The 24,444-nt window shown below is 40.5% G+C and overlaps 1 protein-coding gene across 6 annotated transcripts in view; it reads left to right on the forward strand.

The window, feature by feature from the left end:
• myo6a (myosin VIa) overlaps positions 1-24,444 on the forward strand; it is a 185,631-nt gene that overhangs the window by 111,681 nt on the left and 49,506 nt on the right. For all 6 annotated transcript variants that reach the window (XM_049590924.1, XM_049590925.1, XM_049590926.1 and 3 more), the window contains exons 19-24: positions 903-941; positions 1,192-1,285; positions 10,901-11,031; positions 11,132-11,209; positions 13,610-13,739; positions 21,330-21,420. In XM_049590924.1, coding sequence (XP_049446881.1) covers positions 903-941; positions 1,192-1,285; positions 10,901-11,031; positions 11,132-11,209; positions 13,610-13,739; positions 21,330-21,420 — 563 coding nt within the window. The remainder of the gene's footprint in view (positions 1-902; positions 942-1,191; positions 1,286-10,900; positions 11,032-11,131; positions 11,210-13,609; positions 13,740-21,329; positions 21,421-24,444) is intronic.

Raw genomic sequence — 24,444 nt, forward strand, 5'->3', positions numbered from 1 at the left:
AAGATTTCGCAAAGACTATGGATCTTGCAGGGTCACTATTTGCAAAACTACAACTAGATTTCTTTTGAAATTATTTCCCATCATGCTCCTATAAAATATTACGCCACTCCCCTAAGAAATATATCATATTAACAATGACTTATCTGCAAAGACACATAACTCTAGAAACACAAGATAAAAGACGTCATATGTCGACAGTATTCTTGTCAATTTGGCACCAACATAATCCACAGATATAAACTGGATTCGCACACAAACTTTACATTATGGATTTTGTTGCCTCAAGAATTAAGATTCCTCACTAAATTAAGCACCGGTTGGTGGATTAGACACATGCCAAAGTTAAACACAGACTCTTGTTCCTGCCACAACTCCTCCAGTGTCTCCTCCTTTTCCACAGTACAAGAGCACAGAGACTTGTTCAGGTTGTCGTGCCTATCCGGAGCCCCCTCCGTATTTACTGTTTAAACTCACATGATTGTATTCCAGCAATGGGAATGTGTGTGTGATAATGAAAGGCCGGCATAAGTTAGACATGCGCTTACGAAAGTCGTATTGTAGTCATTTTGTTGTACAATTTATTTGAAATTTCATACAGAAACATATTGTTTTAAAGTATACACAAGCATATATAATAGTATATATACATATATAGTAGTTCTTTTGGTATTGCACACAGTATGTTTTATGTTTTTTCATGTTTGATATGCAGCTGTGTCTTTTTGGATGTTTGGAATGATTCAGAGAAAAAAAACTAACAATCTACATGAACCAGATTTCAGCTTTTACACCAAAGACTGTGATTTTTTTTGTCCCAGCTTGTTGAGGTTTACATAAGCTTAGACTCCAATCTACATTCACTTTGATCATAAAAATGTGTCGTCTTCCTCTTTTTTCTGCAGACCCAGCTGAATATTCTCCTGGACAAGCTCCGCAGCACGGTCAGTGTTTCTTCCTGATGGTTTGATGTCAGAGCTGCAGTAAAGATGAGCTTTCCTTTGACACAGCTCTGTAAAATCTCATGAGAGACAAACACCTACAGTTTCTGTCTCCCGGGAGTCGCACAGAGCATCATGTTCTGAGACTGAGTGTGATGGATGTCATGAATTTCTGATTTGCTATGTGGTTCCTGCTGCTACTGTAATGGTTTCTGTTTCTCTCTATCTCCCTTCATGTCTCTGTGCTCTGCAGGGCTCCAGTTTTGTCCGCTGCATTAAGCCAAACCTGAAGATGATCAGCCACCAGTTTGAAGGCGCTCAGATTCTCTCCCAGCTGCAGTGCTCCGGTCAGTGGGTTTTTGCAAATCTAGATGAGACAATACGTTTTATCAGGGGTGCTCATCCTGAGAAGTTTATTATTGTGGGTAGGATTGAAGGTTATCTTGGGATTTTATATTGGTTATTGCTTTGTTACATATCACAAATTCCCTGAATAGTTGATAATTAGTCATAAAGTGGTGTGTATTCTAGTTTTATGATATTCTAAATGACAACATAATACAACACAAATTAAGACAACATACGTATTCTCTCCTCTAGTTTTACATCCAAGTTATAATATGGAAGAGTTTGACCATGTTTCTAGCGGGCATGCAGAGGCATCTAGTTTTGGCATGTTATTTCTGTGGTTTTGTTAGTGTGTTTGAAGAAGGCGCCTTTCTTTCAACACTCAGTATGTGAACACACAAATACACGCACGCAAAAAATCTGTCCTTGGACACAGAATCAGCTTTTGGAGAGCATTCCTGAGAAATATTTGGATCTTATTTCCCAATATTCATCCTTTTAAGAGCAGTGTGTGACATTTTTTTTTTTTTTTTTTTTAAATATTTTTTTGGGCATTTTGCCTTTAATGGACAGGACAGGTAAGTGTGAAAGGGGGAGAGAGAGAAGGAGGGATGACATGCAGCAAAGGGCCACAGGCTGGACTCGAACCCGGGCCACTGCGGCAACAGCCTTGTACATGGGGCGCCTGCTCTACCACTAAGCCACCGACACCCCAGTGTGTGACATTTAGTGACATCTAGCAGTGAGGACTTTAAATTGCAGCCAGCTAAAGCTTCTCCTATGTGCCAAGCGTGAACTCGAAGTTAGGATTTCTGTATCGTTCATTGTTTAGGAGGTTATTTACCAGCAGCCGAATTATCCACAAAGGTCTCTTCCTCTCCAAAACAAACAAACCAGGTGATTAAACTTGGCAAAAACACTAAACGTTACAAATCAGTGTTTCTCCGGCACTGATCTGTGAGCCCAGGACCTGCTAATGTGTGCTCACCTTTTTTCTCTGATGACTTAAGATCCAGATGTTGAGGAGGTTTTTACTGGAAGCCGAATTATCCACAGAGGTCTCTTCCTCTCCAAAACAAACAGACCTGGTGATTTAAAATGGAGAAAAACACTGAATAAAGCAATTTCAAATTAAATTCTGTTTTTCCAACACTGTCTGGCTCATTGCAGAGAGGCTACTAACCATGCAGACAGACACAAAAATGCAAATGGCCCAGTATGGAGCTGGTGTTTGGTTTGTCTGTTCCGGGCTATTGTAGAAACATGGTGGTGCAACATGGCAGACTCTGTGGATGAGGACCCACTCCCTATGCAGATATAAATGTCTCATTCTAAGCAAACAAAATCACGAAGAGTCTTATTTTATGGTGATTATACACGAAACAAAAACATACTTTTTATTTTATATTCCATTTCTTCCAATTATCCCCCTAAATCCCACACACTGCACCTTTAAATGCAGGCTTCTTTCATCAGTCTTTGAAACCACGAAACACGTTCCAAGCGTTTACTGTCTTTTGTTAAGATAAGTGAGAATCTGTTATAGCAATTTTCATGATTATTTAAACAAAGTTAAAGGGCCAGTGTGTAAAATGGGTTGAAAACAGTGACATCAGTGGTCAAATTCTAGATTGCAGGGCTCACTCGCTCACCCCTCCCGTCGGGTAAATGATGTTGGCCTCGAAGGGACAAAAAGCCTTGCGCAGGAGTTTTTCAGGAGTAGGTCTATCTAGCGACGAGGTGAATGTTTATTTAGAAATCTAAACCATGTTACGATATTGTAATGAATCCCTCACGAGCAGGAGACCAGAGGAGCGTTCGGGAAAAAGGCCCGTTTATTTGAGCACTCCAAAAACTCTGGTAACACTCCAGGGGGTAAAAGACTCCGTCCCAAACTCTGACTCTTCTAGCGTAACACATACACTTCATACGCACATACTCGTTTACCATACAGAGTGGGGACCCCCTCCCCTCTCTGCTCCACCAATCTCCAGCCCGCACGCTGACTGACAGCGTAGCCGGTAAACAGAGCTCAGCTGTTTATTTAGCCTAGCGATATCTCCGGACTATAGTAGCTGCAATGGACGACTTTGAACACGATTTTGAAGAGTTTCTTGTAGTGGACACAGACCCAGAGCCATACCTGTTTGAGCCAGAGCATACAGATGAGGAACTCCATGTGTTTGAGTGGGCGAGAAGAGAGGCTGAATGCACAGAATGGGATTTGGTGCTACCATCGTTGGGGAGATATATCATCAGGAGGAAAAGCGCAGCAGAGAGTGCATCGCAAGGAGTGAAGTTGCGTTTTCTTTTCCTCGCAGATGACGGTTCGGGTTCATTCTCTCCTGTTGCGTGGTAAGTGTGGTCCATTCGCAAACTTTATAACTAAAAAAACTTTTCACTACTCTCTATCGACGAACTACTAACACTCGCTGCTGTTTCCTCCTCCTTCTTCCTTCCTTCCGCTGTCTTCGTTGGTTCATTTATACACGCGAAACGCGTTCTCTGGCTGGCTGGATTGTCCGCTCGGTCTGCCGTACATACGTGGCGGCGCAAGATGGCGACCTCTCTAAAGCAAGGCCCTTGCTATGTACATATAAATATATATATATATATATATATATACACAATACAGGCCAAAAGTTTGGACACATCTTCTCATTCAATGTGTTTTCTTTATTTTCATGACTATTTACATTGTAGATTCTCACTGAAGGCATCAAAACTATGAATGAACACATGTGGAGTTATGTACTTAACAAAAAAAGGTGAAATAACTGAAAACATGTTTTATATTCTAGTTTCTTCAAAATAGCCACCCTTTGCTCTGATTACTGCTTTGCACACTCTTGGCATTCTCTCCATGAGCTTCAAGAGGTAGTCACCTGAAATGGTTTCCACTTCACAGGTGTGCCTTATCAGGGTTAATTAGTGGAATTTCTTGCTTTATCAATGGGGTTGGGACCATCAGTTGTGTTGTGCAGAAGTCAGGTTAATACACAGCTGACAGCCCTATTGGACAACTGTTAAAATTCATATTATGGCAAGAACCAATCAGCTAACTAAAGAAAAACGAGTGGCCATCATTACTTTAAGAAATGAAGGTCAGTCAGTCCGGAAAATTGCAAAAACTTTAAATGTGTCCCCAAGTGGAGTCGCAAAAACCATCAAGCGCTACAACGAAACTGGCACACATGAGGACCCACCCAGGAAAGGAAGACCAAGAGTCACCTCTGCTTCTGAGGATAAGTTCATCCGAGTCACCAGCCTCAGAAATCGCAAGTTAACAGCAGCTCAGATCAGAGACCAGATGAATGCCACACAGAGTTCTAGCAGCAGACCCATCTCTACAACAACTGTTAAGAGGAGACTGCGCGAATCAGGCCTTCATGGTCAAATAGCTGCTAGGAAACCACTGCTAAGGAGAGGCAACAAGCAGAAGAGATTTGTTTGGGCCAAGAAACACAAGGAATGGACATTAGACCAGTGGAAATCTGTGCTTTGGTCTGATGAGTCCAAATTTGAGATCTTTGGTTCCAACCGCCGTGTCTTTGTGTGACGCAGAAAAGGTGAACGGATGGATTCCACATGCCTGGTTCCCACTGTGAAGCATGGAGGAGGAGGTGTGATGGTGTGGGGGTGTTTTGCTGGTGACACTGTTGGGGATTTATTCAAAATTGAAGGCACACTGAACCAGCATGGCTACCACAGCATCCTGCAGTGACATGCCATCCCATCCGGTTTGCGTTTAGTTGGACGATCATTTATTTTTCAACAGGACAATGACCCCAAACACACCTCCAGGCTGTGTAAGGGCTATTTGACCAAGAAGGAGAGTGATGGAGTGCTGCGGCAGATGACCTGGCCTCCACAGTCACCGGGCCTGAACCCAATCGAGATGGTTTGGGGTGAGCTGGACCGCAGAGTGAAGGCAAAGGGGCCAACAAGTGCTAAACACCTCTGGGAACTCCTTCAAGACTGTTGGAAAACCATTTCAGGTGACTACCTCTTGAAGCTCATGGAGAGAATGCCAAGAGTGTGCAAAGCAGTAATCAGAGCAAAGGGTGGCTATTTTGAAGAAACTAGAATATAAAACATGTTTTCAGTTATTTCACCTTTTTTTGTTAAGTACATAACTCCACATGTGTTCATTCATAGTTTTGATGCCTTCAGTGAGAATCTACAATGTAAATAGTCATGAAATTAAAGAATATATATAAAAGCATAATTATAAGGCTACGAAAACCAAACAAATTTTATTTTATAGCAATTATACACTCGTATAAACACATTAATGGGTAGAATATTCAGATTCAGATTCAGATTGACAATAAACCATGCCAAATATTACACACTGGCCCTTTAAATGAGAACTCCACTGATTTTACACATCCACGTGTGTCTCTAGGTGTTGGGGCGTACTAATGCATATGTGAAGAAGTGTTATGAAGCCTTTAGTGTCTCCTGGGGGAGCTGTTCAAATGTCATTGTAATTCTGAATGAGGTTTTCTTTGATAGTTCAGGTGTTGCTCCAGGTCTGCATTTGTACAAATTAAATCTTAGTTCTGGGTAATTATCATCTGTGCCCAGAACTGAACATTACAATGTTAACTGTCTCTTAAACAGCAATGAGTGAGTGTGTCATCTAAAGCTGGTCTCTCAGCATTTTGGTAAAAACACATATTCTACAGCACAGTGTCTTCAATAGTGAAACATAAAACACTGAATAAATACAAAAAGTCCACACACCTCCTTAATAAACAGAAAGATAAAGAACCAAGGGCAAACAGAGGGACAGAACACATCAGCATTGACTCACCATTCAAAACATTCACGACGAACAAAGACTTGTTGTTGCTGAAGTGTACCTGCAGGAAGAATCTGCCCAGAACTGACGCTGATTTTTTCGAAACTCTGTTGAGGACTTAAACAGAAAAAAATAATAGTCCAGGTACAGATTTTGTGTGTATGACACAGTCCTCTTCTGCTCAGTTGCCATGGAGCTGTACATTTATATATTTAAGAGCAGAATATAATTTTAATTATAGCGGTACTTCTGATCGTATAGATTTTATCAATAAAACAAAAAGCTGAAAAATGAACAATTTAGGAATTTAAAAGCACACGGTCACTGAATGCATTCAGTGTCAAAGCAGTGAAAGGTGATCGTCAGTTTAGAGCTCAGTACAATTAGTTTTTATGTAAGAATCCTTCAGTATTTTAAAAGCTTTAACTTGATAACACGCATCTCTTCTTGAGAACACCAAGTCCTTGGCTGCCATTATTTCCTGCATCCCATGTTTTAGATCTAGATTCCTGTCTTGTGATGCTGCTTTGCAACTTTGAAACCATTTTCTTAAACTTTTCCCCAAATCAAAAAGGCCTGTGACACTCCCCGCCCTCCCTCCCATCAGGTTTGAGAGAAAAGAAATGATGAGCCCGGGTTTAATATCCTCAGAGAGTCCGATTCTGCTTTCATCCACACAAACTCAACGATGCCCTGTTCAGATACTGCACCCCGGCAAGCTCTTTATCACTTTTATTGGACTGGGAATCGAAATGTTGATAGTTTGGATTAGACGGGGGAGGCCTCTGTGTACCGACATGAGACTGTTGGGTTCAAAATGGGACGTACAGCAACCAAAAAGGCCTAATCCTACAAAAAACATTATTAAAGATAGAAAATAATTCACTTGTGCTGCTATCCAAAGGGGATATTTGTGTGTCTGAGGAGGAATCACATGAGCAGCAGTGCTTTTTCATCGTAAAAAAAAAAAAAAAAAAAAAGTTTATTTCTCAATATGGAGAGGCCTTTTCAGATTCTGTAAAGAGATTACATCAGAGCCTTTAGTTGGAAAAACTTTAATTTACTTTGGAAGGGCCTGAAACTGTGCACCTCCTGTCTGATTCGGCACCGTTCTCTGTCTGATGTTGGTGTTTTTTTCCTGATTAGTGGCTCATGTGAGTATTAAGGTCTAAATCACTGTACAAGCAATAATAAGATCCGGCATTCTGCAACACACCAGTTCCAGATAAAGCATTCTGTCCTTTATCTGTAAACCTTAACAACTCAAATACAAGAAAACAAACACACAAAAAGAAGTTCTCCATCATGGTTCGGACACCTGAAAACGAGATATAATCACATCCTGAGACAGGGCTGGATACTCTGACCAGAGCAGCCTTGAGCTTGTTCTTTTGAGCAGAGCACACAGATAGGCTTAAAGGGTTTAAATAAATCAGAGACATATTGAAGCTGTGTAATACCTTGTAAGTTAGAAGTAGGACTTAATAACCAGTGAGTGATTTTACGGCAAACCAGTGGAGGGAGACTAACACCGGGATAAAATGTTCAGCACCGCTTGGCTCAAATAAGTAAAATATTTCCAACAGTGAAACAAAATCATGGATTCAGGTTGAAGTGCTTTCTCTCCATAAGGGCTCCGAGGTAGGCATACACACTCGTGGAAATGGCCTTGATGTAATTGTTGAGGAAGATATCTTGAATAAGGCTGACACAAAGATTACCATATCCTTTGGGAAAAGGTACACCAATTACAACTGGAGGTTTGATATGAGTTTTGTGCAGCTTGGGGCCCACAATAAGTGTTGAGCTTTATCTGAATACACAAGGGATAGTTATATTATCACAGGTGTGAGACTGAGAAAGTTGTAATGTGCTCTTTATCTTTCCTCCCCACAGAATTGGCATCACATACAGTATTTTTTAACCTTGCTAGCATTGTTTGTATTACCCTGCTGGTTCAACACGCAGATATTACAAGATGAAAAGTCCTCTAAAGGCTCATTTATGCTAATTGTTAGATACATATATGGACACGTACTCTGCATTCATTTCGTTCACATTTGTGCATGTTTTCTGAAAGTTTACGGACAAAGACAAAATAGGGCAGTGTAGCCTGTTTAGAGTTTGACACAACCAAGGACACAACAATGACATTTTGAAAATGGTGGAATGGAACGAATCAGTAATATAGTGAAAAGATCTCAGTTCAAATGTCATGACGTGTTTATGGATCCACAGACTTCCACCATCTACAGCGCTGCATCTCTTTAAAAGTGCATTCTTACAACCACCACCTCTGATGTTGTCAGAAACTTTTGAACCTGCCCTCTAGTGCCACCTACTGGATGTTTCAATGCCAAAATAAGGACGCATAGAAGTATGTGGGCAGTGACAATTACAGCGTTTGAAATGTTGGATCGGTTTTTGTAGGTAAAGGAAGTATAAGTAAACTCTCACTTTCCATCTAACGCCTCCAACAAGTCAACACTTGTTCATGTCAGAATTCCTCCCATTACGAAATTTCTGTTAGCATGCTACCATACACAAAGATGGACATGAATATATGTCTTGATCACAAATTTGGCTGGTGGGTTTTGATGTACAGCTACCACTAGGAAGAGACACACTAATAGTTGACTTTAAATTAGGGCTGGGCAATACATCCATAATGTATAAATGTCGGGATATGAGATAAGCTATCGTCATAGATTTTGCATATTGTAATATCACTACTGTTGTCTTTTTCTGGTGTTAAAGGCTGCATTGCAGTGAAGTGATGTAATTTTCTCAGCTTACCAGACCGTTCTAGTATTTGTTTTTACCCACTCAGTCATTTTATATCGACATTACTAATGATTATTTAGCAAAATATCATTGTTTTAATATATTATGAAAGAAGCAGTAGTCAACTCTGTAATGGTCACAATATCATCATGAAGTATTTGGTCTACAATAATGTGATAATTGATATTCTCCTTACTGCCCAGCCAGTTTAAATGCAATTATGCTACTTTAAGAATTCACAGAAACCTTTACCTTTATTCACCTTTAAAACTAGAATTAACACTTTGTTTTGCTCTTACATAAAGTTTTCTTATTCATGTATGACCATTAGCTTACAGTGGCTAATGTTAGCCAAATTCCATGTGCTGCTATCCAATAATGCCCTCTTGTTGACACAGTAGCTGGTAGCTTTAAATATGACATCATCAGCATAAAATGTTCAAAAGTTAGCATTTGTGTTAGGGTGTAAGGCAATAGTGGTTAATAACATCATTAGTATACTAACATTTGTGTTGTACAGTTAATGTCTGAAACATGCTAATCATTATTATGCTAAGATGTTACAGTTTAATGAAGCAGCTAGCAGGACTGCAGTGTTGGATTTTGAGTCCTCAAATATTCCAGATACAGTAGCTGTATTTAAGAACGTCTTTACCTCAAGTTCTGGGACTTAAATGGTTACATGATCCTGTGAAACTGAATGTACTTGGCATTGTGCAGGGAACAGACAAAATAACATAAAAACACTTATTGGAAGAGGACTTCTGAGATAACTTAGTGATGGTTAGAGTCTCTGCTGCAAGTGTGGTTCATTTACACTGAATGCCAATTAGCAGCATCTGCCTGCTATGAAAGAGGTCTGAAAATGAGCCCTTTGATATCAGCTTTCAAAGCAAAAATGAGATGACTAACAATGCTTCAAAGAGGCTAAATCATCCATGTGCATGGGGGGGTCTGTATAAACAAATTGATTTAATATGTCATGAGGAACAGTCTGGGAAGTCCTGACAACAAAAACACACACAGATGGCACTGAGAAAAAGGGAACGGGGTCACAAAGTTAAATGTACAAGTAGAGTACACAGGGCTGACAAATGATGGTAAATGGTATGCAGCCTAATATGACGTGGATTTTTAGATGTGTTTTCGCTGTTTTAATGTAGTTATTTTAGAGGTTCGATCCTTTTACAAGGTGCATTGTTGTACATGTAGTGCTTAAGTTCACTTTAAATGATGTTTGTTGTATAGTAGAGGGCTGTTGGAAGATTTACAATACCAGTGCTGATACAATATCCAGGTTTCGGTAGTTTTTCCTAAGCAATATTTTTGTTTGAGAAATAAAAACATGTTGCATGGCTCTAGGGATGTCAGCATTGGTCATCTGGTTCTCTGCTTTAGTCAAGCCTGAAATATTTCAACAAATATGGATGAATTGCCTAGATATTCATTGTCCCCAGAGGGTGAATCCTCATGATTTTGGCTAGTCCCTGACTTTTTTACCAACTTTTTTACCAATAAACTTTATTACATACTGTGGTGTATGGTTCCCAGAATATGTGTCTTCATGATTTTGGGGATTCTCTGTCTTTACCTGTAGTGACAGAAAGTTGACATTTTTGATTTAGAGTGAGAGGAATGGACTAATGGATGGATTGTCATTAAATTTAGTTCAGACGTTGATGATTCTTTCAGGATGAATTATAAATACTCTGGTGATCCTATCATGAGTTAAATGTAATATAATATAATATAATATAATATGATATAATATATAATGTATAATTCACAGTGTTCTTCCGTAGTGATTGTTGTCTAACTACAAGCAGCCTAACAAGTTTATCAAATAAACAAGTTTATCAATTTGTTTATCAGTTTTTTATGCTTGTTGGAGGGTTTATACTCAGCCCTGTCGTCAAAGATACTTCATCATATTCAAGCTAATCAGATTGACCTGACCACGAAAGGAATTTGAGATTCCTGTCCAATGAAATCCTCCGTCTGCGACTCCTTCCTGTCTCTGTAGGTATGGTGTCAGTGCTGGACCTGATGCAGGGCGGCTTCCCCTCTAGGGCTCCCTTCCATGAACTGTACAACATGTACCAGCAATACATGCCTCCCAAACTCACCCGCCTAGATCCGCGCCTCTTCTGCAAGGTCAGTCCTCCGAGCCTCAGCCCTGATCAGAGTTTTTATTATCATCTCAATACGGCCACATTTACATGTTTATCGATGTTCCTTCATGTTTGTGTTGCAGGCTTTATTCAAAGCTCTCGGGCTGAATGAGAATGACTACAAGTTCGGCCTGACCAGAGTGTTTTTCCGGCCCGGGAAGGTGAGACCTTTTGAAAAGCTGTTCTATTCTCCCCTCGCACAAGCTAATAATGCTATTGTTCCCCCAAAGAAAGACAATAGATTCAGAGGGAAAGCACATTAGTCATTCTGGCTGCTGAGGTGAGGTGAGATGAGATTTTTCGAAAGAACCAGAGCCAACAGATGGGGTTTTTATTTCTCTACCACATGAATAATTCATGACATTTGGGTTAGACATGTGGTTTCCAAGGGGTGCTTTGTGGAAGTGCGTGTGTTTGTTGCAGGAGACCCAGCACACACTGTGCAGGACAAACTGAAACTCTGACACTGTAGATTTACCTCCAAGGAATAAATTAATACTCAGGTTCTCTGTTGGCTGAACTTGGATGCTTTCATTATTGTAGAAGCATCTGGGATCTGATATTTGCTCAGATGGAGGCAACCATGGACCTCCAGGATAGACCTAACATCACATGGTACTTTTAGATTATTGTTTTAGCCTGCAAGGAGCCAAAGATGGTTCGAGTTTACAGCAGGTTTTAGGCTGTAGCTAATGTGTTAAATCTGGACTTTGATTCTGAGGCTGAACCACTGTCCCAGTGGTCCTTTTCACGGTCATAATAAATGAACACAGGCTGCTCAGAGGCTGATGATGTGAAGCTTCACACACCTGGAACTTGAGGGACAGCTGCCCACTATTTTGTCCAAAAAAAAAAAAAAAAATCAAATTTGGTAAACTGACAATAAGGAGAAACAGACATTTAGAAAATAATATTGTGAATTCAGCTGCTTCTTTCATTTCAAGTCAGGAGCAGCAAACTCTCAAGGTTTGGAAGTCAGAGGTTCCCAGAGGACACACTCACAACACAACAAATACCAACTGCACTATCTCACACTAGCTCTCAGCACACTTTAAAATCAAGTGTAATAAGTGTTAGAAAGCATTCAACAGTACTGGTATGAACTTTGTCTTTATTATAAAAGATGCATGAATGGCGAAGAGAGAACTGAATTCAGTGTAGTTCAAATAAATATACGTTTATGCTTCTGGCCACGATTTAGTGAAATATGGACTGGATTTTCACAGACTAGATATTTATCTGTATATCGTTGACAGAAGCTTCTGAAAAATGACAACATCTACTCCACAGAGGAACAGGGTTTGGCAGTATGATGATAAACGTTGAGGAAACTACCAGATTTTATTTATTATTTGTGCACATGTATCTATCTTCTTGATATACACTATCGAGTTGTGTTAGAAATCATTGAGCAGTATTGCTTTATGGCATTATACTTTGGGATTTATCTTATTTACTAATCAGTGTGATGAGGTACCTTGTTGGTTAGGTATCTTATAGGGCTGTCACTTTAAAAAAAAAAAAAATCAAATTCAGACTAATTTGAACACCACCCAAATAGCCTATTCTAAAATATGTTGTAATCATGGTCACACAGGATTCTCTTCACCATTCATTTCTATGAGGAATGGGACCAGACTTTGCATACTCTGATTAATGTAAAACGCCCCTGTGATGTTCGTCCTACAGTTAGCATTGCAATATGTGCACATATCTAAAATCCTTTGGATATCCAAGACTTTTATAATGTTTAAAGTAGGTGTGTTTCTCCCTCAGAAATGTTAGCTTTTCTTTGGGGCTTGTATCTCTGCCCCAGGCTTGCAAACTATTGGCTAGTTGGTTTGTGTACAAGGCACACAGCCGACCATAATCAGGCAAGAGGCCTTGTGTCGCAAGGCTTGGTAAAAACCCCAACTGAGAAACATTCTGACTACATGTCCAACCAGTGCTCCTGAGACCCAAATAATATTGTCACATACCACATGTCTTAATCAGGAAATGCTATATTCGGAAAAAGGCCTAATTCAGAAAATCAAAACTATGCTGTTTACATGACCCTTATCATATTTGTAATATTGTCATACTCAGAATGATACTGGAATACCAGTGTGCCTGTAAACATGGTCATCAGCAGACAGTATTGTCTCACTGTCTCGCTCACTTTTTCCAAGGCTGTCCAATGTCCAGCTGATCTGAGGGCGGATTGAGATTTACCTTTCATTCAGGGAATATTGCTTGTTTATATAATTGCAATTATCTGCAGTGATTACAAGGCCGTTAGTAGAGCCATTGCTTTGCTGTAAGGCAGCTGCTTTTTACAAAGTCAGCAAACACTTTTTCCAACCACAGTGTTGAATCTAAAATGCCTTCACACATAATCCTCAGATGAACGTAATATGCTTTCAAAGACTTTGTAAACTTCCTCCATCTGGTGTTTTATTAACATAATTCAGTGTTTCTCAGGTTTTAGAGGACAAACAGCTTCCAAGCTAACTTGTTCTTTTACCGCTGACAGTGCAGAGGCAAAGCTCTCACAATGTACCTATCACCTCTGGTTTCAGTTTGCAGAGTTTGACCAGATCATGAAGTCGGACCCAGACCACCTGGCAGAGCTGGTGAAGAAGGTCAACACGTGGCTCATCCACAGCCGCTGGAAGAAGGTCCAGTGGTGTGCTCTATCCGTCATCAAACGTAAGCAGCACCTGACCAGAGAAAATGTGGTAATGACAAAGTGTTGTCATGAAAACACAATAACTCGATATGTATATTGTTATTAAGAAAAGCTTAATCAATGGGTTGGCTGTGGCTCAGAAGTTGAAGCAGGTCATCCAGTAGTCCGGAGATTGGTGGTTCAATTCCCTACTCCTCCAGTATGCATGTCAAAGTATCCTTGAGCAAGATACTGAACCCCAAATTGCCCCCGATGATGCTGCCATCGGAGTGCGAGTGTGTTAAACACTGAGTAGCAGGTGGCACCTTGTATGGTAGCCTTGGCCACCAGAGTATGAATGTGTGAATGGGTAAATGTGACGCATAGTATAAAAAGCGCTTTTATTGGTCAGAAATACTAGAAAGGTGCTATCCAAGTACAGGTCCATGTTGTGCTTGTAGTGCATTTTGTTTTCAGAGATGCATAGAAGATCCTTCCATCCTCAAAAAAGTTGTAGTGTTGAAACTAAAATGTTCTAGTTTGAATTGTTGTTATATATTTTTATCATGCTAGTGTCCATTTTGTGGAGTCTGATTTTCTAATTAAACACAGTACCAATGTTCCAGCATTTACACGGACAGCTAAGGCAGCCATACTTGGATTAAGGTTTAATTCAGTTTAAGCTGTTTGGATACAGGACTGTCAGTCTGACACCCCATGCCACTCTTGCCATAAATAAACCAGCCAACAGAATATTTTACTGACAGGGAAGTGGAGATCTCAGGGTCTGTGCTGAGCCAGGACAGACAACAAATACCATCTGTTATACAAACAAATAAAATAGAATAAGATCTATTTTACCTTCTAATGTCATGTGAATACTTTCATATACACGACTTGTGTGACCAGATGTGACAAGAAGCTGCAGTAGCTGCTGCCATGATCACATGAAGGAAAACTTTGCAGTAAACGGTTTTGAGGAGCAGTTTTACTATTGGAAGCTTCAACATCTTAATGCAACCTGCAGAGAAAAAAATTCAAATTTGTAGAAGAGCATCAACAAGAAGTTACGAACACTGTTGGAGGCGCTGTGAGCCTTGCTACAAGCTGCAGCACTGACATTTCTTTTAGAAAAAGCTGCCTCTTCTGTAAGTGAATATTAAAGGGGCGCTGCATAATACTCAGAGTGTATCCATGATTCAGATTTTCTACACACAACTCTCAACATGGAGGTGGCTAAGGCAGCGGCAAGCATTGGACATTACTAACAATGGCCACAGTGCTGGCAAAGCTACTGTAACAATATTAAAGCAAAACAATCGAGTTTTTGAGCCTTCAAAATATATATCCAAGATCCTTGTGATGGTACATCAACTCAACTGCTGTTACCCTCTACTTAGGAGACTCACTGTCTGCAGGTCGGCTGCCTCAGGTACATCTTCAGATAAAGTGTTAGCCTACATACAGACAGCTTTCATTTTGGTTTGTCGTCAACAGTTTGCAGTTAGCACCGTGAGTGTGATGTGCTTGTGTTGACCGCGATCATAAATCATAATAGCGGTGAATGAGAGACTGCGGACAGAGCAGATTGAAGTATGGCTTTCTACATGCTGATCACATGTATTGATAAAGTATTGGCTTGGCTGGCAGAGGTTTTATCTCACTTACTTACAGTAACAAGCGTAGTTGTCGTCAACTAGAGTAATCTTGAAGTTATATTCCCTTCATCTGCACCTCAGCCTCTCTGCTGTTGTCTGACTTCACTCTGTTGTATTTGTGTGTGTGTGTGTGTGTGTGTGTGTGTGTGTGTGTGTGTGTGTGTGTGCGCGCGCTGTTAGGAGGAGGTCAGCTCTGACATGCAGAGAGCAACTCATTTCTGAGTTTCAAAAAATGAATAAATACATAAAGCAGTCAGCCTAATCATTTATGTACAAAATGCTGTAAGGCTGCTTTACCTGTTCTGAAGACATGATGATCGCGCATTACACGGACAACTTCAGGAAGTTCACTGGTATCGTTGGCTTGTCAACAAATGCACATGCAGAAAGATTTTTGCGACAGTTGTAACAGACAATACCGTTTTTCGTCTGTAGGGGGACCCCATGAGGTAAAAAGCGCAATCCTCCTTTGTGTTGTTTTAACGTGAGGGGGAGCCAAACGGTGGGTGCTACACTTCTGAGATGACCCTGCCTCGATATCAGCGGGACTGAGACTGACTGGGACTGACTCGTGGCTGGACAGTCTACCACAACAAAAAACAGAGACGCTTGGATTATAACACACAGAGGGAGCATGACTTCATTTTCTGCTCAGGATGCCATGGCTCCACTATATCTTTACATAGCAAAGTGGTTTGCTGCTGTATTATCATTTTTAATGTCGTATAGAGCTCCTTTAAGAGTGGAAATAAGAGTCAGATTAGTATCAGCAGAACATTGGACAAGGGGAATGAAACTATCAAGCCACATTTACTTGTGATATAGGGGAAAGTTTGAGGCAAAACGGGATTTTTGGAATAATTATCTTTACAATGTGACAGAGGAAAATCTAAAGCAGGGTCAAACTGGATAACCTTGTCCGAATTCAACAGCACCTCAGCCACAATCAGAAGAAGTAATTACACTTGTATGAAATATATTAAGCTTCAAGGAAAACAAGCAGCGATGCTAATTCATCCTGTAAAGGCCAAGTGTTTTAGATGTGAGCAGACCATCATCTGGTCACTGAAATGATGTGTCAGATCTGTCTAATTGGCCACATTGGACATTTACTTTACAGTCATTATTTGGAGCGGTATGTTGAAGTCATCTTGGGTTTTAACATGTTGGAAAATGGAGGCTAACAGCTAATTAGTCACAATCAGATTGGGATGATTGTGTCTACAACTCAACCACCAGGTTAAGTTAGTTTGATGATCACCAACTGGACACACGTTTTACCTGCATAGTTTCAGCTTAATGTCAGTAGCAGTGTGTTGTTTGTAACAATGGCTGTGATCAGACAGAGTTAATTTGACAAAAAGTTCCAAATTGGGCAGGATGATGGAGGAAGGCTTCACTCACCACCTCCCCTAACCAATTAAAGACATCTTTCTTTGTACTTAAATGTGAGAGTAAAGCAGCCATCATTACCTCATTCTCAGAACTCTCAGTACGATCTCACTAAGTTATAATAACCTATTTATGTTGACTTGTGTCAGCCTGAAACTGAGTAACCATGAATAATCCTCCATGCGTGTATACACAGTAGCTTTTTTTTCCTCTGTTGCTCCTCTGCCATCACTGTCAGTACATCCACTACTTATCATTCTCAGTTTTGCCCGGGCAGACATGCTGGAAATCCGATCATGCAAACAAGAGATGGATCATTATGCACAGATGGCTCACAGAAATACCCAGAGGGCCTTGTGGACGGAGCAGAGTGCAACAGTGAAAACAAACCATAGGCGGTGCGCTGTGCGGCACAGACAGACTGCTGTTAATAATGTGGAGTTGAGCTCCTGGAGGAGTGGCATGTCTGTCTGCTGTCTTGTGTTTATCACTGCAGTGTCTGAGGAGGGTTCATGTCAGTCACTGCAGACTTCTACAGTATCATAACATGTCTCTCTCTCTCTCTCTCTCTCTCTCTCTCTCTCTCTCTCTCTCTCTCTGTTTGTGTCTGATTTGATTTCTCTCAGTTGCTCTTTTTTCTACTTTATTCTCACTTTGGGTCTTCTGTTATTCTGTCTCCTTCTTTCATTATTAGTCTCTTCATATCTATCCAGTGGTGAAATATAACTAAGTATGTTTATTCAAGTGCTGTCCTTAACTTGAGTATTTCCATTTTCCTCTACTTTATACCTACTTTATACTTTACATAACGAAGAATTCCCTTTTCCTTCTGTCCAGTGAAAACCATGTATCTCCAGATGTGTTGATTTTTGTTTGATGACTTTGGATGTTTGCATAAACTAAAGAGGGTTAGCACGGTGGTGCAGTAGGTAGCACAGCAAAAGGGATTCAGGTTTGAACCTGGTGGATGACTCGGGTTGTTCTGTGTGAAGTTTGCATGTCCTCCCACATTCCAAGTTTATTGTTGACTATCTGGATAAGCAGTTATTGAAAATGAGCAGATGTTTATAATTTACTAAAAACTTTAATGCTCCTCTATGTGTTGAGAGAGTTCTTCTCCTTGCTAAGCTAAATAATCTCCTTAAAAACCCTCTTGGATCAGCTGGAAAATGCATTGTCATAAAGCTGAAAGCAGGGCTGTTTTTCTGACACCATGGCAAGTTGAGTTTTTATAGATGCATGGTTCTTACTGGACAGCCACTATGATCTTATAGATTATGCCTTGCTGTCAAGCAGCAATCTCTAGCCCCAGAGCTGAAAAATGAAGGTAAAAGTGCCAAAAACTGCAGTTCCTTGAATGGCCACTTGAGGCTGGCTCCAGAGGCCAGTTAATCCCTATAGACACCAGTGTAAAAATACTCGACTTTACAGCAGAAATAAACATGTTTACAGCCTGGTATAAAAAAACAGTTTTGGTCTGTAAAGCTAATTCCCCCTTCATGACAACTGTGGGGAGCTAATTTTTAAATAGCACACCCGTTTAAATGTTATCAAGGCTTAAATTTATGCATAATAAAGTGCGTGGCCCCTTTGATAGGCCGTCTGCTGATAGTGATCTCAGTTTCAGTAAGATACACCCCACGCTCCTCTATAGCTCCACCTCTCGTCCAAATATGGTCACCTCTCTCTCCAAAAGACCAAAATGGTGACGACTGAAATGCTTCGAGGCTTGAGGCTTTGAGTCTACAAACCAATGGATAATGTGATTATGGCTACATCAATTATTTTAATACAGTCAAAGATTGTTGTAGATCAAACCACCCTTACAAAAAGGAGTTGAAATTACCACAACCTTAAACATCTACAGCAATAAAATGCAACATGCACATTAATACAGCTGTAATAATAAACCAAATATTTCATATATAATAGTAAAACACTGACAAGGAATATTTAACTGCACATTGAGTACTTTTGCTTTTCATAATTTAAGTACCTTCGGCTTATACACCTTTACTTAAGTAAGAGTTTTGACTGCAGAACTTTTACTTGTAGTGGAGAATTTTCAAAGTGTGGTGTCAGTACTTCAGTAAAGGATCAGAAATACATCTTTCACTATTGTGTCTGTCTCTCTGTTTTTCCCCTCATCATGTCTCTCCATCTCAGCCTCTATCTGTCCTTATCTCTGCCTCCCACTCTCTGTTCTCTTTATCGATCAAATCAAAAATAAGCTTTATTGGCAGGAACTGAAAAGAGGCAAGTGTTGCCAAAGCATATCATCATATCACATTAAAAATGAATAAATGTGTCCAATCAACAGAGCTTATAATGATGCAGCGGTTTGAAAATACTCATTGGATTTCTAAAGTATAACCAGTCTGTGTTGGGTAAAGGCATTAATGCAAAGCCATTAATTCAGTTCAGTTATTGATGGTGTAGACGTTAAATATTCTGAGGCCATAACAAGATGAAATGAATTTGGCAGCAAGGAGAGATGTTATCGATCTCTGTTTGTCATCTCTCCAGCTCCCCCTCTTTTTTTATTATCTCTTTCTCTCTCTTTAATTTTCTCACTTCAATTCAATTCAGACTTGCTTCATTGGCACGGCAGCAAAAACATCCACATTGCCAAAGACTGGATGAAATCCAATTCCAAATAATGCGTACAATATTAAGAATTTTGCAAACGTAACAGAATGTAAACCCTATTAGCGTATGAAAGCAATTCACATTAAATCACTGTACAAGGATTCAGAATGTCAGGGGGATGACAGGACATGTTTTATAAGGACAAAGTTTGTAAACTAAATTAAGATTTTTTATCTCCTATACTTGGGGACACAAACTGGGGAGACAGGCTTCGAAGGTCAGCTCATAGGAAGCTTGTTCCTACGAGGCCAATTTGTTCCCCTACCACCAATTATTAAAAAAAACTGTCAATATCTGGTAAAAAATAGTGATAACTAGAGTGCTTGGTGTCCCTTACACCCACTGGTGCTCTTACAGCGGTTGGATCAATATCCTGGTCATTGAACAGCGGCTTGGCTCTTTGTGCTTGCAAGGACACTATTAGGATTATAAACATGTGAGCTGCTCTAACACCTTCAGACAATTTAATCATTCATTCCACTGTATAGAGGCAGCCAAGGTCTCCAGATCGACCCACATACAGCTACTCTGTACTAGTCAATATTATTTGCAGATACGCAGGGCTTAAACACATTCCCAAACTTGATCTCGATTAATTCCAGAATTTTCTGTGGCTATTCATTCCAAGAGGGTTGGGATATTCAGGTAGCCATATTTCTGTTGAGAGACATTTTGATTTATGAATCTTGCGGTTTAGCAAAATCATTCTCTTAGCCTACAAGTGTTCTCTTTTTTTTTTTTTACCTTAACTGTGCAGCCCTATACACTAGCAAACAAAGAGTGGGACAAGGAGAGGGTTTATGTTCATTATTACTGAAATCGAATAAAACACTCGTATCCAACAGGATTTCACTGCAGGGCAGTGCCACAGCATATGAATCAAATTTCCCACTTGACCACCACCATGCCAGAAGAAATCAGAGGTGCTTGGGTCTATTAAAGTCTGGAGGGAGTAATATGCTCTGTGTTGGATTTTCAGTTGTATAACTCTGTATCTGACAGACTTGGTGAGTACTGCGGGGTCCCTCCACATTCTTACCCACTCTGCAGGGCTGAGTGAAATCCCTATGTCTTGTTTCCACTGTGCCTGAGTGGGTCTGAATGTTGGGATGTGAGGAGGAGTGAATCAACATCCTTTATAGACCTGAGACCGTTTCTGCTGTCGGCGTTTTCCCGTGCATTAGCATCATTGCATTAATTTGTCTTTGTCACCAGACAGTGTGAAACATGGCTGCTCAGTCCCTCCTGGATTTCACAGGCTGTTTTTGTGATTGTTGGAGCCTGAAATGCCTGATTTCATGGCAGCTTTCCTAAAAAACATAGTGTTGCTTGTTGCAGTATTTATAGGCGTTGAAAATTGCAAAATAGTTGTGATGCTGTCTGAGATTCTGAAATTATTATTATGAGCATTGAGTGTTTCCCACGGAACTGGATTTTATTTGTGATGGTAGGGGATTTGATGATCGCAGTTGATCAGCTGTTGCTGCTGTTTGAAGCAGCGTAAAGGAGTGTCTCTGTGAGCCACTCTCCTCCTGCTCTCTGCCCAGTTAGCACGAGCTAACACAGCAGCAGTGGCTACATCCAACACCGTGCTGGTTAACTGTACCAACAATCTCATATTGACACAGAAACAGCTCGAGTCCGTTGTGAAACCCATAAATAAACGTAGGGTAAGATTAGGTGTATGATGCTAACAGTTAGCCCTATCATTGTGTGTGTGGGACTCTGTCACAACATTTCAAAAGTTCACTTAAACTTTGCTTGACAAATGACGGCTCTTGACGGCTGGCCTTTCATCTGGCCTTCGATTGCGGCCACACAGTTATAAAGACGTTTGATTTCCGACGTGGTTACATGTACAAACAAGTTCTTTTCTAGCATGACTCGGCCCTCACAGGTTAAATTTGCTTCCTTTCTTTCTGTCTCTTGCAGTGAAGAACAAGATTTTGTACCGGGCCAACGCCTGTATCCAGATGCAGAAGACCGTCCGGATGTGGCTCTGCAGGAGGAAGCACAAGCCTCGGTGGGTGTCCTGTCTTTCTCCTCCTTCTCCCTTCACCTCCCCTCTTCCTCAATTCTTACTTAATCTCTGCTTTCCTCTTTTCTCCTCCCTTCCTTACCTCCTCTATACCTGCTCTCCTCACCTCTCCTCCCTCCTTGTCCACCTCTTCTTTTACTTTCAGTCGTTTCCTTAGTCCACTCCTTTTTCTTCCACCTTTGTTGCTATCTACCCAGTTACTCCTTTTCTGCATATTTTGCTTCATCCTCCCATCCCCCTTTGCTGTCTGCTTTCTATGGTCTTTCTCTTCTCCTTGTCCTTTTTGTCCTCACCTTTGCTCCACCCTGTCCTCCATATTTTCAGCCTCTTCACCCTCTCTCCACCTTTCTTTTCATCACTCCATATTTGCCCTCATTTCTCCCTCCCCTCATCCTCTTTTCCCGTGTCCATCCTTAATCCTCCTTCCCTTTTTCAAACAAATTTTCCACAGCTTCTTCCTTCCTTTCTCCTTCTATCCAACCTTCCACACTTGCCTTTCTTCTGTCTTTCTCTCTCTTCCTTCACTAATGTCCTCCCACCCTCACCTCCCTTTCTGCCTCCCTTTCTTGTCATCCTTCCTTCCCTTCCTCATTACAATCATCTCCTTCTTGATCTCTTCCATTCCTTTCCACCTCCAGTTCCTCCCTCGCTCCCTCGTCTTCATTATCTGCCACTTTCACAGCTCAGCAGTGTCAGTCTGCCTGGCACACACACACACACGCACACACGCGTGCGCGCGCTTGGCGACACATGCGGCTCAGCTTATTACCTCCGACATTTGACGATAAACAGCAGAAACCTCGGGGTGGGGGTGTGGGGGGAGGGAGGCAGGTGGAAGGAAAGATGGAGAATGCAGGTGAAGAAGGATTTATTCCTCTGTAGGGGGGTTCAGTCTGATCTGGCAACCCTGCTGGTCCTTGCTAATAGTGTGTGATTGTGTTAGTGTGTGTTGCTGATGAAGTTTGTGATTACAGGAGGTGGGTGGAGTATTAATGACGGGGGCGGAGATTGAGATTTAGTTAAACAACACTGAAGACAAACATGAATGAGCAGAAAAATGACATACAGCAAAATCAGATGTGAGACAAAGTTATTGTTTTCAATTCACAAGATTCAGTTCTTAATTATGAAGTCCAGAGTCTAGTCCAAAGTCATGACCAACAAGTCTCAAGTCCTAAACTTCCTAAACAAGTCATCATGCACCTTACCGTAAGTACAAAAAATAATTAGCACTGTTTAGACTCTGTATTCATAACTTTCTGATGAGATTTATAACAATTAGGTCCTTGGTGTGTTATTTCCGCAACAGTCATTTGTAATTTTTCAGCTTCATGTTTTGCATATTGACTTTTATTTGTTGTTGACTACAGCAGATGTTGGATTAATTCAAAAAGCCACTGTTGTCAGGAAAATGAAGAATTGATTTCCTGCGCGTATTTAGAACTTTTTTCCCCTCCGGCATCATGTCAAAAGCTTCGGAGTCCAAGTGCAGTCACAGAGTGTTGGTGGTACAGTCAAGCTGCAAGTCTTTTTAGATTTAAGTCCATTTACAAAGATTCATGAGTAAAGTCCCCGCCCCTGTACAATAGTGTCTAACATGATCACATTCACAATCATTTCGCTAAGTACTTAAATTTTAAGAGACAGCTACAGCGTGCAAAGTGAGAGTGGAGGCCACCAAAGCAGCATTTGTGCCATACGTCTGTACGCTGTTGTCTTAAATGTTCCCCTTAGGTTTGGGTTCGACTGTTATTTTACCGGTCTCTACAGTTACTCTCCATTTTGGTTTTAGATTACTTAAAAAAATGTTTTTATCAGCCTCATCATGTTTGTTTAGTATCATAAGTATAAGATATACTTCTTCAGTGAGGGATTTGAAACAGAGTTGATGGAAACTTTGCAACCAGCAGCAAGAAAATAAAATTTAATAAAGCAATGATAAAGTCACAATAGAGCCATAATAGATCTGGGGATTCTGGCACAACTTCATTCATATGAAAGCTGCATGACAAAGGGCAACCATTGCTAAAGATCGATTGTGTAGAATTTTGGGGGATATATTGGCAGAAATAGAATATAATATTCAGAACTGTGTTTTCATTAGTTGATATTCACCTGAAAATGCAAATCATTGTGTTTTCGTTACCTTAGAATGAGCTGTTTTTATCTTCATATAGAGGAGGTCCTCAGAGTCTGTCATGTTGTTCTACAGTAGCACAGAATATACAAACTCAACATTGACTCTAGATAGGGCCAACAGAGTTCTCCTACACACTTGACACAGAAGTTTGAGTTAGTTGCAGTGTTGCAGACTGACCACTACATGCCACTAAATCCTGCACACTAGACCCTCAAAGGATCAAAAAGATTGACCCTGGTGAGGATCACAAGCAGAAACATGTCAGATAAACAGAGGTCATGTTTGTATCTCTTGTGACTACAGCATCTTAAACTGAAACTACTGGAGGTCAATAAAAACAGCATTTTGGGAAGCTATTGAGGCACTTTTCATTTTGAATTTCAAGGACAGCTGTGTTGTTTGCTGCTCCACTGACCACAGTGGTGACCACATCATATGTGTCTGTGGAGAGTCTCCTGGAAATCACATCTCTCTGTGAATGTAATTGTATTTAAACGTATTCTGACATATTCTGCTCAAAATCTGATAATCAAGGCAGAGAACATGACCCCTAAGTCATACGTTTGTCTTCTTGTTGGAAGTGGCAAACACTGGAGTCAGTTTTAGTCATTTCCCCACAGCTTGCAAGAAAATAAAAATGACTCCCCTTGTTTAAATTGCAGTTGTTGCACATTTTACAAGCAGGTTGCCTGTGTGCTGAAAGTCACAGTGTGGCTGAAATAAATGTCTGTAATTGATCCGGCAGTTTGGGGAATTGTGAGCACTTGATTTGGGTGCTCAAGCCAGAACTTTAAACACAGTGACATTATCACACCTAATTACATCAAAGCAAGTATGAAAATTATGGTAGAGATAACTGTGCAAGTAAT

Source organism: Epinephelus fuscoguttatus, linkage group LG11 (assembly GCF_011397635.1).
Source record: "Epinephelus fuscoguttatus linkage group LG11, E.fuscoguttatus.final_Chr_v1".
Taxonomy (NCBI): domain Eukaryota; kingdom Metazoa; phylum Chordata; class Actinopteri; order Perciformes; family Serranidae; genus Epinephelus; species Epinephelus fuscoguttatus.